Source organism: Diaphorina citri, unplaced genomic scaffold, assembly GCF_000475195.1.
Source record: "Diaphorina citri unplaced genomic scaffold, Diaci psyllid genome assembly version 1.1 scaffold436, whole genome shotgun sequence".
NCBI classification, from domain to species: Eukaryota; Metazoa; Arthropoda; class Insecta; order Hemiptera; family Psyllidae; genus Diaphorina; species Diaphorina citri.
In genome coordinates, this window is record NW_007377871.1 from 6398 (window position 1) to 25913 (window position 19516).

General features: G+C 39.0%; 1 protein-coding gene across 2 annotated transcripts in view; it reads left to right on the forward strand.

Annotated features, from left to right (window-relative positions):
- The window catches only part of LOC103508806, an 11208-nt gene extending 6220 nt beyond the window's left edge, over window positions 1-4988 (forward strand). For both annotated transcript variants that reach the window (XM_008473382.3, XM_008473381.3), the window contains exons 3-4: window positions 3731-3938; window positions 4704-4988. In XM_008473382.3, the coding sequence (XP_008471604.1) occupies window positions 3731-3938; window positions 4704-4868 (373 nt within the window). In that variant the 3' untranslated portion in view covers window positions 4869-4988. The remainder of the gene's footprint in view (window positions 1-3730; window positions 3939-4703) is intronic.
- The last annotated feature ends 14528 nt before the right edge of the window (window positions 4989-19516 follow it).

Here is a 19516-nt window from a genome sequence, read left to right on the forward strand (position 1 = left end):
TTTTTTTAAGAGGTTTGACAGAGGGAACTGCAACTGCTATGGTCTTATCGTCCCGAAATCAAAGAGAGAAGGAAGACAGGATAGGAGAAAGCCAGCCGTTCCGAATCTCTAAAATGAAACAAGGGTGCTCTATATCTATAAGGTTACCAATCTTCACTCATTCGGGTGAAAGAGCTGAAGAGGATTTCTGAATTCAAATGTGTTGGTTGATTTCTGCAGCTCTGAAGTTAGTTCAAGTAGACATGTACATTCTGAATTCAAATATGTTTGTGTTTGTTGATTTCCCCAGCTCTGAAGTTAGTTCACGTAGACATGTATATTAACAAGCTGCGAGAGCGTGCACGTAGGAAGAGGGTGGTCAAAGACTTTCAACTCATACCCAAATTTTTCAACGCTCAGCTCAATCCGGAAACCAAAACCGTCAAACGGAAATTCAACAAAGATGACAGCCCTGAGAAGTGAGTGTAGTTATTCTTGTTTTAAATCAATCAGTATTTTTATAAATCTTGTCATGAATGTAGGTATCTTTTTTTATGCTGATTTTGTACAAATGTCTTTGACATCACCTAACATAAAAAAAATCAAAGGTCTCATTGTCCCGAAATCGAAGAGAACGATTACAGGATAGGAGAAAGCCAGCTCCTAAAAAAAAATGTTTTAATCGAGATCTTGTTCATTCCAGTTACGCCACTACTCTAGAACATCAGATGAGGAAATTCTCTCAGTTCCACACGGCACTGGAACATGCCCAGTTTATAGACAACTTGGTTCTATCAGTATTTTTATAAATCTCGTCATGAATATTGTAGGTATCTTTTTTTTATGCTGATTTTTGTTAAAATGTCTTTGACATCACCTAACATAAAAAAAAAAAAAAAATCAAAGGTCTCATTGTCCCGAAATCGAAGAGAACGATTACAGGATAGGAGAAAGCCAGCTGCCCCTAAAAAAAATGTTTTAACCGAGATCTTGTTCATTTCAGCTACGCCACTACTCTAGAACATCAGATGAGGAAATTCTCTCAGTTCCACACGGCACTGGAACATGCCCAGTTTATAGACAACTTGGTTCGAGAACACAGACTGAGACGCCGTCTGGCGGAATTGTATAGGTAAGTCTTATTTAAGTTATAGAGCTAGCCTAGGTAGCGTTGGTAAGCGCTAGGCCGCGAGCTCGATTCCCACCTGTGGCGAATTTTATCCTGATGGAATAATGTTCGTTCTCGAAACGGCAGATTTCAAGTAGGTACCTACTGTTACTGGTTTGCCAAAGATTAATGTTTGCAATCAGCTCTAAATAAAATTAGGAATCTCTGAAATGATCCTTTTGATGGTCACTTTTAACTTCACAATATCCACTTCCACAGGTATCTTGATGATGCACACAAGCTCTGTACCAGGTACCTACAGAGTCTTGGTTTAAGTTATAGAGCTAGCCTATGTAGCGTTGGTAAGCGCTAGGCCGCGAGCTCGATTCCCACCTGTGGCGAATTTTATCCTGATGGAATAATGTTCGTTCTCGAAACGGCTGGCTTTTTCCTATCCTGTCTTCCTTCTCTCTTCGATTTCGGGACGATAAGACCTCGGCAATTGCAGTTCCCTCTGTCAAACCTCTTGGAAAAAAAATCGGGTTAAAGATAAGGTATACGTATGTTTTATTTATCTTATTAATATATTTACAAGAGACTCTTATCCTAAGCTTAATCTATGCTTCGAAGTTCATTTTTTTTTTTCAATTATTTTTATAGTGACAGGTCAAAATTCATTTTAGGATGTCGACAGATCGAAAAATCAAAAAATAAAACTCTCGGAATTAGCCTATCCAGGCTGGTGTTTCTGAGACCAACAGTAACCTCCGTGGCTGAGAGGGTATCACAAAAGGCTTTCACGCCAGTGTTGGAAAATTAAGAAATTTTCCAAACACAATATTTTCTTGACCCCGCCGGGAATCGTACCCCGGGTCTCCCGCGTGCAAGGCGAGTGCAGTGACCACTACGCCTTGGGAGCTGACTTAAAACTAGCATTAAAAAAAAAAAAAAAAAAAAAAAAAAAAAAAAAAAAAAAAAAAAAAAAAAAAAAAAAAAAAAAAAAAAAAAAAAAAACAACTATCATACACCTATTCCTTTCCATCGACTTCAAGTACGGTACGTTAATTTCTGAACACCCTGTATGGGTACTATGACAAACTGGAGGAGGAAATGTAGAAGAATTTCACATCGGTAAACATGAAATTTGTCCTGGATAGTGGATACCTAAAATACAAATTTAACAATCAAATTATACCTCCTCTCTCCTCTCTCGGGTCCTTAGACAGAAATGAAAGGTATAAAACAGACGCGGAGGGTGGACCAGGAAAATCGGAATGTATTTCAACCAGTGTCGTATCGGAAGAGCGGAAAAATGGACCTTTCGAAAGGAAAAAAAAAGTTCGAAAAACAAAAATCTTGTGCTTATTAAATAAATTTTTCCTGTGAGTTCGGATAGAGAAATGATGGGTATCTAAGCAGACGCGGATAATAAAACAGGAAAACCGGAATATTTTCTAACTGGTGACGGATGACAAAAGAGTATTTTTTCTTATTATTATTTTAAGAGGTTTGACAGAGGGAACTGTAACTGCTATGGTCTTATCGTCCCGAAATCGAAGAGAGAAGGAAGACAGGATTAATATCATAACTAGTACAGTAGAACCTCGATTATTTCAACTTCAAAATCGGCATCATTTTCTAGCTTTCAGAGGATTCGATAGGGGATTTATTCCCTATTTTCTTCTTTTGTACCTAAATTTAGCCCTTTTTCCATTGTTTTATCTGTTTCTAGTGTTTCACTGCTGGAGCTGAGATAGGACCTCACAAGAATGATCATGACTACAAATTTGTGGTAAGAACTTAAAATATCATAACTAGTACAGTAGAACCTCGATTATTTCAACTTCAAAATCGGCATTATTTTCTAGCTTTCAGAGGATTCGATAGGGGATTTATTCCCTATTTTCTTCTTTTGTACCTAAATTTAGCCCTTTTTCCATTGCTTTATACGGAACCTCGATTATTTCAACTTTCAATTATTTCAACTACCCTCAGTCCCAATTAGTTGAAATAATCGAGGTTCTACTGTATACTTAATTCCTTGAATCATACCAGTAACTCTAGAAACTCTTTTCTTTAGTGCTCATTAATGTTTCAGCTCGAAGATTTTTAGGCTCTTGGAGTTCGGGGTGCACTTAGCCTCGTGAAGACAATTGAGTAGCTACTTTAATCGAGTAGCGACCAGTGGCGACATTACCAGTATAAAAGAAGATTATTCAAATGTGGAAACTACATTAGACGCATGTGGTCTGTGTCGTAGCATGCCCATCCCGTAGTATGTCTGTCATCAGATGGGCGAGAAGAGACACAATACTTCCCATTTAGGTGCTGGGTCAACACAAGAACATAAGAAAGTTTTCTTCTTCTTTTTCTTCACCTTTTCCCGTGCACAGACGGGGTCGGCGTTTTTCGTCAGCCTCTCAATCAGCCCTAGCCAGGGTGATTCCTTTGGGCTGACATTTGGTTTTGGCTACAAATTTACGAGTGGATGCCCTTCGCACTCAACTGTTGCTATATCTTTAGCAAGGGAAGAAGGGTGACCCGTTGAAATATTTGCAATCGAAAAACGAGTGCAATTTTTTGTCGATAATTTTTGATCATTACCCCAAAAAATGATCCGGTTTTCTCCCTTTCCTTTCACAGAAGCGAAGAAAACGAATTCTTTTCCATCGTAAGAAAGTTCATGTCCCCCATCGGATACCCGGCAACTACATTCCGCTCCGACGGTGTGGCAGATTGCCCGCCCATGTCCTCGCCCAACAGCAACGTGGCTCTAAACCTCTCGTTCCTGCAGCAAGTCAGTAGTCAGACCAGCGGGCCCGAGACTTGGCTCACAGAGTATGAGATACAGGTAAAGCCGAATTTTATTATGTGACTTTTTTTCAGCTCCCATGGCGTAGTGGTCACTGCACTCGCCTTGCATGCGGGAGACCCGGGTTCGATTCCCGGTGGTGTCAAAAATTTTGCATCGTGCAAATGATTGATTCCGTGGCTGTTGCGGGGCCCACTCAGCCTCGTGAGGAAAATGAGTAGCTATGTAATGCATATAGAAATGCACATAGCGACCGGTGCCAGCAGTAAGCGATAGGTCGTGGGTTCGATTCCCGCCCCGGGCGGTTTTTATCCTAAACAGATAAGGTTCGTTCTTGGAACGGCTGGCTTTCTCCTATCCGGGACCGTGCGCCTTTTTTTTCAGCTCCCATGGCGCAGTGGTCACTGCATTCGCCTAGCATGCGGGAGACCCGGGTTCGATTCCCGGTGGTGTCGAAAATTTTGCATCAATTCATGCAAATGATTGATTCCGTAACTGGCTGTTGCGGGGCCCACTCAGCCTCGTGAGGAAAATGAGTAGCTATGTAATACATATAGAAATGCACATAGCGACCGGTGCCAGCAGTAAGCGCTAGGTCGTGGGTTCGATTCCCGCCCCGGGCGGTTTTTATCCTAAAGAGATAAGGTTCGTTCTAGGAACGGCTGGCTTTCTCCTATCCGGGACCGTGTAAAACAAAATTTTGTTCAATTGATTCTGTTTAGACAGGACAGTATGAATATATATAAAAAAAAAAAATCATGACGAAAAATTCCTATCTAATCTAAATCTAAATTTCATTTCCAGCTGAGCCGAAAACTGAAGATATCACCGAACCAGTTTCACAATTTGAAAACGGTTCTCCTGGTGGAGTTGAACACGGGTCAGTTTAACCGGAGTCAAAGCCGGAGTGAGCCAGAACAGGGAGTGATCAATTATATCCTAGCCAAGCGATGGAGTATTATGCCATGACCGAGCACCGGGGATCAAATGTAATGATCTCTTTTTCCTCTCATAAAGCAGAAAATGTCATGTTCCTTTTTTCATCAAAGGAATAAGTTTGTATTAACTTGTTTGTTAGGACACACTTGGTAAAACAATTCAAACACTAAAAATGATTTTGGGTGAGTAAAAACACTTGGCTTTATGTTTTACGTTTATTTTTATTATTTTACAGATGGATCCATTTCGGCTGTTACGCCATCATCAGAGTATTATTACTAACTAAATCTTAATCTGGATTTATAGATTAAGATTTAGTTAGTAATAATACTCTGATGATGGCGTAACAGCCGAAATGGATCCATCTGTAATTGAATAATAAAATAAACGTAAAACATAAAGTACTCACCCAAAATCATTTTTAGTGTTCTGTTTTTCCTCTTTAATATGAGGAAGCAGAAACCCGCTTTTATTGCCCGACAGTGTAGGTACCAGAGGATTTATTTATGTATATTCTATATTGTGACCATCATGTTTGGATTCTTACCCACCCAAATGTATACGTAATATTGCTGTTACTGAAATGTTACTTTGGTTACTACCCAACCAATTTATAGTAGATGCTTTCTATAGGTAACACTGAACAAAAAGAAGAAAAAAAAAAATCACTTTGAAAACTAGGAAGGTAGATTGTATGCTACTGCGCGGGGCATACCATTGATTCTAGTTGACTGTAGAATGACTGTATAGACAATTTTTGTAGAGTTAGATTCGTTTTCTGAGACTAACACAATTTTTTGCGATATTTGTTTGTTAAGTTTAATTATTTAAATTTGTTTTTTACATAACTCAACTAGGGCGGGCATTGCTTCTTTTGACCTGCCGTTCGCGGACCTGCCATCACGCTTGATATGAAGGCCTATCCAACCAATTTATAGTAGATGCTTTCTATAGGTAACACTGAACAAAAAGAAGAAAAAAAATCACTTTGAAAACTAGGAAGATCGATTGTATGCTACTGCGCGGGGCATACCATTGATTCTAGCTGACTGTAGAATGACTGTATAGACAATTTTTGTAGAGTTAGATTTGTTTTCTGAGACTAACACATTTTTTTGCGATATTTGTTTGTTAAGTTTAATTATTTGAATTTGTTTTTTACATAACTCAACTAGGGCGGGCATTGCTTCTTTTGACCTGCCGTTCGCGGACCTGCCATCACGCTTGATATGAAGGTAGAGTGAGGCTCCTTTTGTTATCCGTAGAAGTTTTTTTTCCCCCATTATTTCTGATAGTTATTTAGAGAATACCTGTTGTTATCTTGGTCAGTAATATATAATTGTTTAGTAGGTACCTACAATTTTTCAAAATGACTGAATTCGATTTATTCATTAGTTTTAGAACAAATTAAATAAAGGAAATTTCTTGCAACAAATAAAATACTTTGGAATTCGAACCAACCTCAGTGGTGTAGTAGTTAGAAAGGTGGATTTCGGATCTAGAGGTTGGTGGTTCGAGTCCAAGCTTTCCAGTCATAAAATTTATCGAGTAGTACAATAATCGGAGGAACGACTTTTGTGTCAAGCATTATGTGGCTCCTTTTCTTATCCGTAGAAGTTTTTTTCCCCCCCATTATTTCTGATAGTTATTTAGAGAATACTTGTTGTTATCTTGGTCAGTAATCTATAATTTTTTAGTAGGTAGGTACCTACAAATTTTCAAAATGACTGAATTCGATTTATTCATTAGATTTAGAAAAAAATTAAATAAAGGAAATTTCCTGCAACAAATAAAATACTTTGGAATTTGAACCAACCTCAGTGGTGTAGTAGTTAGCACGGTGGATTTCGGATCTGGAGGTTGGTGGTTCGAGTCCAAGCTTTCCAGTCATAAAATTTATCGAGTAGTACAATAATCGGAGGAACGACTTTTGTGTCAAACATTCGGGCTTAACAATAAATTCCTTTGGCTTGGTAATTAACTAATAGATCAGTTGCGCTTACTTGTGTGATGTTTCAAAGTCATAGAGCAGGAAAAATGAGGACCAACAGAATTTCTCTTTTTCTTCTACGACTTCTAGATACCGAGATAAATCGATTTAAATAATACCGGTAAATCGTAAAGTTTGACGTCACTCTCTCGTAGGCGATGACGTCATAATTCATTACCCCCGCTTCGTTTGTTTGTGCGCAAGCGTTTCCGCGCATTTTGACGTTAAGTCTGACGTCACAACTCTTTGAACTTTTTAATTAGAACGGCAATTAAAAATTAAATTTTCGACCTTTTAAAGGTTACTTTTTCGGAGTTTTGACCTCAGATTTGGATTTTTCACAACTTTTTACGTAGGAATTGACCTTTTATTAATAATATTACCTTTTTCGGAGTTTTGACCTCAGATTTGGATTTTTCACAACTTTTTACGTAGGAATCGACATTTTATTAAAAATATTTTATTTGGATTTTTCACAACTTTTTACGTAGGAATCGACCTTTTATTAATAATAATTTTCCCAATTGCAACTCCTCCATTGGATAATTGGATTTTTCACAACTTTCTACGTAGGAATCGACCTTTTATTCATAATTTTTACCCAACTGCAACTGCTCCATTATAAATTGTAAAATATTCATGTATCATTTAATTATTGATAGTCCATTAAAAAAAAAGGAATTTTAATTGTGTTAAGCATATTTAAATGCTTGTCACAAACATCGTTCCCCGATTATTTCACCTAGATAAATTTGCTCGGCTGGGATTGAACCCACGCCCTCCTGTTTACCAGGCGAGCGCCTTGACCACTACACCACCGAGGTAGGATGGAAGAAAGCCAGCCGTTCCTAGAAAACGAACGTTATTTGTTCAGGATAAAATCAGTTCCAGGTGGGATTAATCCTCCATCTAGCGCTTACAAGGTGGACGCCTTGCCCTCAAGACTAACTAGGTTGGTCATAGGTACCCCGCGAATCTAGCGCCTAAATCACTTAAAATAATAGGTACCTACCTTTCTGCGACTCACGTAAACATTTGAACCACCCTGTGGTAAAAGTCTGGGTACAGAGTACAGATACCCTCACATTTACAAATATACAATACCTAATATATGAAGAGATAAACCATGCTTCTACCTAACAAGGAATCGGACTGCCTCCCTCCTCCCTCCTTGTATCAGAGGTAACCAGACAGGTACGTACAGAGCTATGCACCAGCTCCTAGTTTTTACCATTTTAATTAAAGAGATTCTTACTAGAATATACCGAGTGAATCAGTAGATCCCCCCCCCCCCCTTAACCCACGAGAGCCGAGGCTTGCATGAAAGTAACACCAAACTTGACCAAACCTTTCTCTCTTTTTCGCTAATACCTCTGTCGCTCCACGTCAGAGTGCATCAGGGATTCGTCCGTTAGTTAGAAAACAAAATTTCCTACTATTTTCAATGTTATTTGACATATTTACCCAGCACCGGTCCGGAGTTAGAAGCGGTTGAATTTCAGCAAGATCCAATTGAAAAAAAAAAAAAAAAATCTGCTCTTATGGGTTAAAGTAGGTAATACAAATTCCTTCTAATTACAAACTAATTACAAGGCAGACAGATTAAAAAGTTTAATGTCACCGTATAACTGCTGAAGTGTTCAAGTGACGGGGTTTTTGCCCTCCATTTCGCCAAAATTCAACTCATCTAAGTATACTCATATTAACCGCACACAAACTTGCTAAACATCAGTGATCCATTGAAGGGAGAGTCACAAGAGATCTTATCAGGTTTCAGTGACAGGGCTCATATAGCCGATGGCCTTTCTTATACCAATAACAAAACTGTGATCCATGAGAACTGGTGCATTTTCATCGAATTCGGATAAATCAATTGTTTCCCGGAAAAAGAGCCTTTGTTCCGAGCGAAAATAAAAAAGGGAACCCTTCTGCCTGGGAACGATTCAATTAGTTCAGGAGCTACGTACAGTATGCGGTGAAACGAAGATTTTGCTATGGGTAACACTAGCTGTTGATTAAAACCTGACGCGTGGACTAGTTAAGGTGGTTAATTCGATTTGAAAGGCTTAACCGAGATCTCGTATGTTTCAGCATTAGTATTGTGACATTGGCTGAGTTCAATGCACCAAAAGTATTTTAGGCAGGACCAGTCATTCATTCCTACCAGGCATGGTATTCTATGAAAAACTTGCCACTTATTGAGCAGAAAAAATTGCCTCAGCCAGCCTAGTTAGCTTTGGGGGGGTAGATCGTCTGCCTTTTAAGCGCTAGGTTACGGGTTCGATTTGGCAGGACGGATTTCGCTCGTGGCGGATTTTATCCTAACCAGATAAGGTTCGTTCTCGGAAATAGTCCATTATATCCTATTTCAATAAAGTATAGCTATATTATCCATCTCACATTTATTTATATTACTCTTTATTAGAAAATTAATATTGATTTTCTTTTTGCTTTTTTTATGTGATATTTTTTACGTCAGTGTCAACCTTGAATTTCTCTTTATTTGAATTATATATCCTATGTGTATTGAACGATATTTGTTGATTTTATTTATTATCATTAGAGGTAGAAAAAAATCATTAGGTTTTAAAGAAGTTCAATGAGTCAGGGGCTGGGGGACTTTAAACAGGGAAACTACCAGGGAATTTACCAGCCTGAAATTTCCCTTGCTAAAGAAATAGCAAGGGTTGAGTGCGGAAAGCATCCACTCGTAAAACTTTTGCAGCCAAAACCAAATGTCAGCCCAAAGTGACCACCGTAGGGCTGATTGAGAGGCTGACGAAAAACGTCGATTCCGTCTGAACTCGGGGAAAAGGCGAAGAAGAAGATTAAAAAGTTTTTTTTTTTATTTAAGAGGTTTGACAGAGGGAACTGTAACTGCTATGGTCTTATCGTCCCGAAATCGAAGAGAGAAGGAAAAGACAGGATAGGAGAAAGCCAGCCCTTCCGAGAACGAACATTATCCCATCAGGATAAAATCCGCCCCGGGCGGGAATCGAACCTGCTTACAAACTAGAGCTCCCCATACGGCTTGGAGTTAGATGCCCTTGGTTGAAAACTGGAAGGGGTTTCTTAGCGCTCCTCCCGAGATCCGAACCCTGACGTACCGTGACACCGACCCGGACTCAGTCATTTCTAAACCGTTCTGGTACTTCTGGTGCTTATCCCTAGTGTAATAGTTTCCCCCCGATAAATTTCGTGCGATGTTTTTCGATTGACAAGACTTTTTTCTCTACGGATTTGCGAAGATAAATCGATAAATTTTGTGTTTTTTATTCGTCATGGATTATCACCGGCTGATGAAAACGTAAGTGATTTATTGATTATTCCTCTATTTTATTTTCTAATTTTACTGTTTTTGGTTTTACTTATTCATTAGACACTTTTTTTATTAAGTATTAATTTTTTTGTAATTTTACGAGGACTGCCTTACAATACACAATATGTGATGTGAAGTTGTTTGGTCACTTTTTGCCATCCTTTAAATTTCTACAATTTACAACCACACATGAATATAAAATAAAAGTGGAATAAGTTAAATAATGCAAATGTATTATTTTATTTAAATTTATAAAAATGGAACAAAGTAGGTACCTAAATCTATTATTTTTATTGAGTAGGTAGCTAGGTATATTCTTTTTGCAAGCTTTTGGTTTGTTGAGATTTACCTATCATCGCTCAAGTTGTGTTAGGGCAGTTAGGGGACGAAAAGTGTTGTTGACACATCCACTAATAGGTACGAGGCACGGGTGGGTAAAGTGGGTATCATTTTTTCACGTGTTCGCATTTCTTCAAAATTTTAAAAATAAATTACCTGCATATTGAGGAGGTGAATTAATTTAAATCTCAGAATAAGTACCAAAATTTGGTCTACATCCAGACTGCTCAAGGGTTCGATCATTGCCCGTTGCGAATTTTGTCCCAAACAGATAGTTAAAGTTAAAGTTCGTTCTCGGAACAACTAGCGAAATCATAACGGAGAAATCCTATCCTGTCTTCCTTCTCTCTTCGCTTACGGGACGATATTGACGATAAGACCTTGGAAGTTACAACTATATTTTCCTCTCCAACCTCGGCAACCTCCTAAAAAAAAGGCGGAGGGGAAAAAGTTTGAAACTTTGACAAATTTCCTCTAAGACAGTCTTAGAGATAGAGTCTTAGAGATACCTGTTCAATTGAAATAAAGAGACTCTGTCTTACCTTATTTATCTAAGGCACTAATGAATTGAGCGGTCGAATCATTATTGACTTACTTTAACCTGAGTTATCTGAGGCAGCTGAGACTGTTGGCTTCCTCCTATCCTGTCTTCCTTCTCTCTTCGCTTACGGGACGATAAGACGTTAGAAGTTACAGTTCCCTCTATCAATCCTCTTGGAAAAAAAAATCGTCGAGCTAAAACTCAGAACTCTCTTCCTTCATTCACCCCCTGATAGCTCACGAGAGCTCTCAAGTTCCATATGACTCAATTTGTTCAAAGGGTCCTCCATATTTTGTTTCAAACATTCAATCTCATTTAAATTTCTTTTTTCTATTTCTTCAGTTTTGTTTTTGTCACATTTGTTTCTTTGTGGGTGCTCGAGTTTTTGGAATTTCATTCAGATTTTTCGTTCTTCTCTCTCTCTCCCAACCAATAGACACTTGTCATGTCATAATATTATTACGAGGACATTTAGCTGGGAATCACCCATGATTTTGTCCTTCAGTCATTATTTCCGGTGCGCAGACTATTTTTATTACGAGACATTTTGTGTCTAGTTTGCTATTTCTTTCCGTAATGTCTTCAAAGCCCGGGTTCCTATGAATATCATGTAACACTAGTACTCGTAGATGGATAGATAGATGAAAATGGTAATTTATTACAACAATATGACGTATTGGATTAACTGTACAATGAGTTCAACGTTCAATTCCTATTACCTACTGTATTCAACGCTGTCTTTTTCCTCCTCTTCCTCTTAATCTTCTTCGCCTTTTCCCGTGCTCAGTCGTGGTCCGCGTATTTTTCGTCAGCCTCTCAACCAGCCCTGGGGTGATTGCTTTGGGCTGACATTTGGCTACCCCCCCTAACACCGCGCTAACGCTACACTGAAGTTTTTTTTTTTAGGAGGTTTGACAGAGGGAACTGTAACTGCTATGGTCTTATCGTCCCGAAATCGAAGAGAGAAGGAAGACAGGATAGGAGACCAGCCGTTCCGAGAACGAACATTATCCCATCAGGATAAAATCCGCCCCGGGCGGGAATCGAACCCGCGTCTAGCGCGAGCCGTTCCGAGAACGAACATTATCCCATGAGGATAAAATCCGCCCCGGGCGGGAATCGAACTCGCGGCCTAGCGCTTACAGGATAAAATCCGCCCCGGGCGGGAATCGAACCCGCGGCCTAGCGCTTATAACCCGTTCCGAGAACGAACATTATCCCATCAGGATAAAATCCGCCCCGGGCGGGAATCGAACCCGCGGCCTAGGTGTTCCGAGAACGAACATTATCCCATCAGGATAAAATCCGCCCCGGGCGGGAATCGAACCCGCGGCCTAGCGCTTCCATCGAGAACGAACATTATCCCATCAGGATAAAATCCGCCCCGGGCGGGAATCGAACCCGCGGCCTAGCGCTTACAAGGTAGAGACGAACATTATCCCATCAGGATAAAATCCGGCCCGGGCGGAAATCGAACCCGCGGCCTAGCGCTTATAAGGCAGACGCACTACCAACTAAGCTAACTAGGCTGGCAAGAAGAAAAGTCTGGTTCGGGGAATTTTATACATCAGGGAGTCTGACTAGGTGACTTTAAACAGGAAAGATACATAGCATACATAGGTACGAGTATCTAGGATTTAGCTACTTTGGTATAAGTAATAAGTAGGTACCTACTACCTACAAAGAGTAAACGTTAGAAACTTTCAACCAGTGGGGGATGCTACGAGAAGAAAAATCGGATTTTTTCCTGTTTCCTGTGTAGTTTTCTATTTGTCTTTCGAGAAACATGACAGTTATCAACAAGAGGTAATTGTAATGTAAACCAAATGTAATACAGGAAAAATTAGATAGGTATTTCAATTGACTAAAATAGAATAATAAATACAACATTATAAAGTTTTAAAGTTTTTTTCCAGATTAGAACTACCTATGTCAATATGAACCTTCACAAAATTACATCAGTCATGTAGATTTCTCCTCGAGGTCAAGAACACTGAGGCGATTTTTGATCTAATTATTTCAAGTGGAGTTGTCAAGAAAATGACCACTGACTACTGGAAAATCGACCATTGCTCTATTTAGTTTCTATCGGAGCATTGGTCAATTTTCCCATGGTCAGTTTCCAGAAAGGAAAATAAACCTCGATTCTTGAGAACCTCCGGGAAAGACTTTACAAACTAGGGAAAGACTTTTCATACTATAGGGAAAGACTTTACATACTAGGGAAAGACTTTACATACTAGGGAAAGACTTTACAAACTAGGGAAAGACTTTACATACTAGGGAAAGACTTTACATACTAGGGAAAGACTTTACATACTAGGGAAAGACTTTACATACTAGGGAAAGACTCCTGGGAAAGATTTTATAAACACCCTGTATATGTATTAATCGCAAGTGTTTGACTTCCATTTTCTTCCCACAGGCTAGAGAGCTTATGAATTATTCGAACCCTTTAAAACCCTTTGTCAAAGCTTAAGAGAGTTCCACTTAGGACGGTATTTAAGTCGCTAGCCTTGTAGATCAAAGAGGTGTTAACACCAGTGGCGTAGCGTGGTCTGAATTCGAGTGTAGGGCGTGTAGGGCACTAATTTCCATCATCCATGCTTCTTCATGGATTGGCATAGACGAGTACATAAAAGTATGTACCTACCTTCCCAGTTCCACACTCGCCTTAGTATGAGTATGCCTGTATGCCTGATTATCCTGGCTAGGAAAATTGTTCAACTTAAAAAAAAAAAACAAAAAAAAAAAAAAAAAAAAAAAAAAAAAAAAAGACACAGCTTTAAAGCATGTTTTTATGAAACAACCTAGTCGATACGGACCGTATAATTATTGTGCCCGCTGCTTAATCACGCTACGTTTCTGATTTAAAAGAAAGGGGGACTGGATGTGGTCGACTAGAAAATAGCGTTCACACTCTGGTGGAAATGTCAAGAAACAAGTAGACTGCAAAGCTCATTGTTCCACTAATCAGAACCAAAGTGACAAGACCGTAATGGCGGTACTGTCTGGGTGTTTAACTCTTCAAGCTCGGTTGTGGATGAGGTTTAACCCAAGTTACTTTTTATCATAAATGGTTAAACCTCTTGGCTGAAAATAGAGGTAGGTACACACTAGTACACAGAAATAGCTGTATTATGAGATTTATGAGTAAGTCATATTTGTTTAAAACCAGGTCAAACTAAGAGGAAGAACGAAATTTAAATGAAATTTTTTCTTTAAATTAAGAAAGAAAAAAGAAATTTGAGAGAGAGAGAGAACTGTATGTAACTGCTGAGGTCTTACATCCGGAAAGCGAAGAGGAAAGGAAGGCAGGATAGGAGAAGAACAGCCGTTCCGAGAACGGACCTCATCTATGTGGGATAAAATCCGCCCCGGGCGGGAATCGAACCCGCGGCCTAGCGCTTACAAGGCAGACGCTTTACCAACTATGCTGGTTTAGGTTTACCCTTAATTATCTGAGAATTTCAGTTGAAAATTATCGATCTTTTAAGGTTGTAGAGAAATTCGAATAAGTCTTGGAGTAATCACTTACCAAAATTAGGTGGTAGAGAAATTCGAATAAGTCTTGGATACAGAAGAAATTTGAATATTATACATTGACGCCTGGTAATGGCAGTATATGCAAAACGCTTTGTTTCAATAATGATTTCTTTTTCTCATTTTCCCGTTACCTAGTTAGGTATCTATAATTCTATACTTTATAATTATATTCTCTACTTCCCTTGTAAAGCATGTTTTTTTTTTATGGAAAGAGGTTTTCATGGACGGAATATAAGGAAAATTTTGGTAGGTGATTACTTTCTATGTAAGAATTTTGTTTTTTTAAGAAGAAGAATTTAGTTTTTTTCAAAAGACAATTTTTTTCGAGTTGAACAAAACGTTTCATATAAAATTTCATCACCTCGAAAATAGACAAGAGGTGCTTAAAATTCCCAAAGTAAAAGAATTATTAGGTCAGCTCAGGTCAGTAAAATCAATAAGTGCCTCCTAGAGATAATAAGCACCCCGTGGTATTCCTAGATAATAAGACAACACTGATCAGGTATTTGATGGGCACCCTAAATACCTAAAGAGATAAGTATTAGCCCTAAAATACCCGTAATCGAACTCATTATCACCTTTCTTACAGCTTGAGGGCTCACTTTTTTAATCCGAATTTTTGGAAATTATCGAAAGTAAGTAGCTAGGTTGGTTATTAGGGATTAGAGTACCCTTGATATTGAATTTTGAAAGCGGCAGATGCACCCAAGCACCCAATCAATGTACAGATGCATAGCGCTGAGAATCCTGCACCTTATGAGGTGATCTTGACCATGTGCCCCCCCGAAAATGATTTATGAAGTGTCTGTCTTTTGGACAGCACATACTGATTTTGCTTCCCCCACCTTTGGGGAGTTTTCGAATAGAGAGCAAAGATGATTTGGTAGATAATACATGAAAATTGAATGTAATTACTTATGTATAGGAAGGTAGGTACTTTTACTTATCAAGTTTTCACTGTAAAAAGATCAGTAGGAAATCTACATAACTAATGTATGTGTACCTATATGGGTTCGTTTTTGGTACGTTCTATTTTTGGTTCACAAATCAAGAGCGATTTCTAACTTTTTTTTTTAAACATTTCAGCGCGATTCGTGAACACATTCGTACATAAAGTGTATTTGGCACATCCACTAAAGTCTCAGTTCTTAGCTTCGATACTGAATGTGTGAAATTTCGAATGGTAGTGAATTTCTGCTCGATTGTGGCGCTGAAACGGTTTTTTTTTTTTTTTTTTTTTTTTTTTTTTTTTAAAAACTGTCAGTACTTTCATTTTGATACCCATAAACTTTGCATGGAATGCACGGTTTGGGAGTTATAAGCGAAAAACTGACAAAAGTGCCGTTTTCTGGCGGTTTTTCCGCCGCCAAATGTTCTCCCCTGAACTCTCGATTTTTCAAATATTTGATATTACACTTTCGCTTAAAGATCCCATGAAAAAGAGAGTCGTTCACCCTAATTATTGCAAGGTGGACCTCCTCTATTTCTATTAGACTAATTTTAAAATAGTCACAAAATGAAGAAACTGAAAAAAAAAAAAAAAAAACGCTTTTGGTTTTTTGGCTTTATGGTTCTCTGGACACTGGACACTACCATTTTCGTGTTCCTGGTAAAACGACCTTTAATTTGATATATAGGTCGACCAGGTTTGAATAAGTCCTTCTATGGGGACAGACAGAGTGACAGACAGACAGACGACACCGAAGCGAATACAATAGCCCGTCCACTATACCTTTTGTTATTACTATCGTAATAATAAAGGAAGGACGAGCTATAAATCAACGAATGACTCAAACAATTGGCAACAGTGTTTATTTTGTCGAAAGTCAATGCGATACTTCACACATTCAAAAGAGTTCCTCAGCATAGTCGTAGATACTCTCCGTTTTAAGGCGCCTTCATTCTCGCTATTCAAATTCCATAACAAAATAGACGTTGTTGGGGAAGTAATAGGTTTGAGTTTCCGTACACTACACCGTGTTCTTATTCTTACTTGAGGGATTTATCCCTTCTCGGTGATTTTTCGGGTCTGACTGGGATAAAAAGGGATTTAAGGATTTTAAAGGATATTTAACCATTTTAAGGGATAATAATTTTTATTTATCCAATAAAACTACATTGATTATTTATAAATTAAATATTTAAGGGTAATTGAGTGAAATTTTGAGTGTATGGCCGCTATACACGCCCTACATGGACGCTACGCCACTGGTTAACGCTGTCTTATTGGTTGCTTACCCTTCTAATAGACTGCTTCATTATTAATAACTTGGGGGTAGGTAATTATTTTTGTTTTATAGGCAAAACGTATTTTAACGTCTGACATAATTACCTACCTAAATGTTGAATTTACCATCATTTTTTCGTCTCTTTTTTTTCTGTATTTTGCATAAGAAGTTTTTTATATAAAAATACACCTAAAAAATTGGAAATAAAAAATAAATTAAATTCAAGTAGACAATAGAAAATAAAGGAGCTGATTTTATCATGACAATTAGATAATGGTATACAGTTTTGAGCGTGGAATGAATTGAAACTTGAAAAGCACCACTTTAATTAAAGAAATGAAATTTATTTTTATTAATAGCAGAAAATAAAAAAAAAAAGATTATTTATTAATAACAACAATAAAAATTTTGGACCGATTGCAATACTTTCTCATTACCTTGTATAGGCTCCCTATAGTTGTTGGTAATAGAAAGTAAAAATGTCTTCAATTCGATTTCACTGTGACCTTCTGGAAAAGCTTGGCGTGTCTAACTTTAGCCGGTCCAACGATCGATTCAAGAACATCTACATGTTCTGTCAATACTCCGCCATTAGTTTCTTCGTGGCATGTCACGCCTGGAGTACCTTCACCAGGGCGACAAGGTATCTGCCCGAATTCTTCCAGGCGTTCTTCGAGGACCTGGTCACCTCGTTTATCGTGTTCTTTCAAATCGTCTACATCAACTATCACTCTCGGCAGATGATGGAGTTGGCGAGTCTCATGGAGACTGAATTCTGTACGTCCAATAACAAGGTGGTGAGGAAGTACGAGGCCAGGAGCAAGAACATGATGGTGCTCATCTGTCTCACGGTAACACTCGCCTTGGCGGGGACTTACTGTCAGACAATATTCCCGCTCAGTTCGGACGAGATTGAGATACGAACCAATGTCTACAGAACGAAACACCCAGCCCGCATTCCCCTGTCTAACATAAAGATTCCGTTCATCGATGAAACAGAATCCTGGTATTACGAGGTGATCATGGTTTATCAATTCTATCTTGCGTTCTACTACACGTTCGGGTTCACAGTCGTTGTCACTCTCATTCCAAACATCATCTTCTTCATGAAAGGACAATACACGATACTCTGCCAGCATTTGGAGAGGTTGGGTACACAACTGAGGGACTCGAACGGACAACGGTTTGTGTACCGCTGTTTGGAAACGGACGACATAGAGTACCTACCGTCCGTCAAAAAGTGCCAAGGCATTTGTCAACCAAACGTTAGACAAATATGTTTGAAGCAGAACAAGAGGATTGAGCGGAAGTGTGAGCAACTTTATTTTCGACAGATTCTCCACTTGCATCAAAAGTTGATGAAACTTCAACAAAAAGTAAGTAGAGTCAGCACAGTATAGCTGGGAGGATTAGGATTAGACTCGTGTGGTCTGTGTCTTATCATGTCCATTCCGTAGTAAGTCCCTCATCAGATGGGCGATAAGAGACACAATACTTTCCGCTTACGTTCTGGGTCAACAGGAGAACACCAGAAAATAACCCGTTGATATATTTGCAATCGAAAAACGAGTACAAATTTTCTGATTTTAGGTGCAAATCCTCTTCGCTCCCATAGTACTACCCCTGGTATTATGCAACAACGCCGCCTTCAGTATCTGCCTGTATCAACTGACAGACAGAAACACCAACCTGTCTAACGCCAGACTGTTCAAGTTCCTTATTGAATTCCTCACGGTGGCTCTTCAGTATTTCTTCTTGAACAACTGCTCAGAGGTGAGTAGAACACCAGGGTGCCCTTAAATGTACACCCTAGTTCACAAAGGGTACAAGTGACATTTTTTTGCGAAATCGAGTTATGTGTTAAAATGAAAATGATACCTAGGTATCATTTTTACGAAGTATCGTTTGTGCTCCGTGTTTATAAACCTTTCATTAACCCATTTTAATACATAACTCGATTTCGCAAAAAATGTCAATTGTACGCTTTGTGAACTAGGGTGTACAAATGGAAATTGCATTCTACAAATGGATTTAGTTTTACCTGCGGCGCCGGCGATAGCACGTTGAATGCACTAGGTTCCCCACGGATCACTCAAGTTAAGCAACGTTGCGTGTGGTTAGTACCTGGATGGGTGACCATCTGAGGAATTCGCTGTTGCTTCAGAGTGACAGCGCCACTCACTATCAGGCAAACCTGACAGGTACACTTGATATGGTCCGCCTCGCCTGTCAGGTCTGTTTGATATTGTGTGTGCTAATGAGGTATCAGGCAGATCTGACAGATGTACCTTTTCAGCTGTACCTGTCAGGTCTACCTGATAGTGTGTGTGCTCAAGTACCAGGTAGAAATGACAAGCGGGCCTTTTCAGATGTACCTACCTGTCAGGTCTACCTGATAGTGTGTGTGCTCATCAGGTTTCAGGTACACCTGATCAGGTCTACCTGATAGTGAGTGCTGTGGCTGTACTTAGCAATAGCTCGTGGCTAAATTTGACCTTTTTTGCTTTCTTTTCCCAGATGATGGACGATTGCAACACAATGGTATGTCGCTCCATAGCATTCAGTCACTGGCAACACTGTACGCGAGATACAAAGCGAGGTCTGATGTCGCTACTCAGGGTAGTTCAGCGACCCAATCATCTAAAGTTCTACGGAGGCGCCATCATTCTGAGTCGGGTGTTCTTCTTGCATGTCGTCAAAATAGCGTACAGCTTT